Source organism: Cyprinodon variegatus, unplaced genomic scaffold, assembly GCF_000732505.1.
Source record: "Cyprinodon variegatus isolate N-32 unplaced genomic scaffold, C_variegatus-1.0 Scaffold523, whole genome shotgun sequence".
In the NCBI taxonomy this organism is placed as follows: Eukaryota; Metazoa; Chordata; class Actinopteri; order Cyprinodontiformes; family Cyprinodontidae; genus Cyprinodon; species Cyprinodon variegatus.
Genome location: NW_015150976.1, coordinates 473,501 through 476,087, shown reverse-complemented (window position 1 = coordinate 476,087; position 2,587 = coordinate 473,501). Strand labels below are relative to the sequence as shown.

The following is a 2,587-nucleotide window of genomic DNA, read 5'->3' as shown; positions in this document are numbered from 1 at the left end:
GTATCAGACTCATATTCTGACTAGAATTGAGTAGGACTACGTCAGGCTAAAAAATCACGCCATCTGGTGGAAAATCACCCGGCTTTTTCAAATGACGTGAGAATGTGTACAAAACAACAAAAATGGCGCCGGCAACGCTTCTGGGTCATTTTCATCAAATGTCGGTGATTTTAAAGTAATTTTCAGTGATACTTTTTTTTTTTTTTTTTGCGATCATTGCACTTGCCTTGTGGGCAAATGAAATGAAATTTGTACTCTCCCAACAATAAAAACTACTTGCCCCGGGAGATCAGGCGATGGTTAACATCAAGCCCTGTAGGAACATATAAAAAGCATCACTGTCTGTCAACTAATGGAGTTAAACTATGGAATAACTGTAGTGATTAAATGAAAACATGCCATTCAATGATTCAACAGGCTTTTCAGAAATGAGAAGCTTTGAAGCTAAATGAGAACTGAGCTCCTTTGCTGTCGTTTCTGCTGTGCTTTATATTCTTGATCCTTATTTAATCAAATCTACCTTTAATAGGATGTTTTGATATGGTCCCCGTGTCTGTTGGAACTTGTTTAGGTTTAATAATCAAACAGATTTATTATTAGAGTTTAAATGAATTATATTATTATTATAAATATTTGAATTATGTTTGTTCCTGAAAAAGAAATGCTTAGAGCGTGTACATGCATACACACTTTAGTGTGCCTGTGTGAATATTTCAATATTTACTGTTTATGTTGCTCATAATACATTTTATCCAAAAAAATAACCAATAAAAATAAAAGTTTAAACTAAGGATGTGAACAAAAACCTGGTTTGTTGATTTATTGTTAATTGAAAGTCAGACATCAGAGTGACTTTTATAAATCTTCACATAATTTATTTACCTGTTTTTCAGTTACTAATTGATACACGTTTACTTATATCTTAGAAATAAGCTAAACAGTAAATATATGTTTTATATTTTAGTGAGTTTGATCAGTGTCAAACTTTGTGGATAGAGATGATCTCCTTACTGATAATAAATGCAGGCAAATATAAAGTTCTGCAAAAACTAAACAGATTAGAAAAAGTCACCTGGATGTGTGATGGAGACAGAGGCGTAATTCCAGGGTCTCCTCCACTCTTGGACAGGGAAGGATTCGCCATCTCATCTGTGGAAGCAACAAAAGCAGATTTAAGCCATGATTACATTCTTCAGATTTTCTTCTAATTTAGTTAATATGCGATCAGTCATAACAATCATATCTTCTACTTGTATTTAATGCTATTTTCACGTTTTCAATTACAACACAAGAGTCCATCTAGGAGTAAAAAAGAGATTCTATTGTTATGTGCTGTTGTAGATTCTCAGCCATTCCAGGTCACAGTCATTCCAAAAAAGTAAAAAAAAAAACAATCCACTGGACTTTGTTTCCAAGCTTGAAGACGTTTCCCATCCCATCCAGGAAGCTTTGTAAATTCAAAATGTCAGAAATAGCGTAAAACTCGAGGCTTGACAGAGTGGACCAAAAACAAAGGCTTGTTTTGGCTTAGAAAACATGCAAATTGAACTGAACCAATGGGTCCACCCCTTTGGAATGGTTTTTTTTTTTACAGTAGTAGCCATTCAACATTTCCTCACTTTCCTTGACTGGCCCTCTGCTGGCCCTTGGCTGGTCCCCTATGATTCCTTTTTTAAATATCAATCTTTGCACTAAAACATTAGCATATTAAACTAGCCCCACCGGCCAGCGGCCAAAATAATTTTTCCTGCGAGTTGGTCTAGCCTCGATCAATGCCCCAGGCCCTAAATCTGGTGGGCTAATCACAATGCAGAGATGTGTTTTGAATATCTTAATGCAAAGCAGGCGGGGTTTCGAGGGTGTGACGACAGAGTTGTACGACTTTGGAGAAAGCACAACAGTAGCATGGACTGCCGCAGCAGCAGCTTTCAATGGAGCGCTCCATTGACAGTTAAAAGTTCTCTTTTCATCATTTGAGGAGAACATTATACTTTAAAGCGTCACTATATGGTCCATTTACTGATTTAATGCGTAATTAAAAAAACAATCTCTGAAGCTGAGAGGACCGTGGCAACCAGCGGAGCTCCGAGGCTAACCGCAGCCAGGGCTAACCGCAGCCCGTCTGCAGTGGCCCTCTATTGGCATAGTCATGTGAGAAGGACCGCTGGCTCTGATGGCGATTTTCGACTCAGCTTTGGAATCAGTTTTGGAAGGATTAGACTTGGGGTTTTCCTTGAAATGTGAGCAGGAAGAGGCTCTACGCTCATTCAGGATTTATTTGCCGTTCTAATGACTGGCTGTTAGTTTACACTCCCCCACCCGCTATCTGTCGTACTTCCTACGTCACAATCAGTTGCTTTCATTGGTCAGAGCGTTGGCCAATAGGCACAGACAGCGGTTTAAAAAACAACGGGTTGTTCTCATCAACAATCTTCCAATGTCTCATGCTGCGTTCACACCAAACACAGCTGGAGCAGCAAAAACGCGTCTGCTTCATCCTTTTTGCTGCTGTACCAGTTTAGTTCTGATTCGCATCTGAAGCATCTTTGCTGCTCTGGCTGCGAGGTAGAAGAGTGGACCTGATGCG

At 39.0% G+C, this 2,587-nt stretch overlaps 1 protein-coding gene across 2 annotated transcripts in view; it reads right to left on the bottom strand.

The window, feature by feature from the left end:
- hspa12a (heat shock protein family A (Hsp70) member 12A) overlaps positions 1-2,587 on the bottom strand; it is a 56,820-nt gene that overhangs the window by 30,843 nt on the left and 23,390 nt on the right. For both annotated transcript variants that reach the window (XM_015391055.1, XM_015391056.1), the window contains exon 2: positions 1,073-1,149. In XM_015391055.1, coding sequence (XP_015246541.1) covers positions 1,073-1,149 — 77 coding nt within the window. The remainder of the gene's footprint in view (positions 1-1,072; positions 1,150-2,587) is intronic.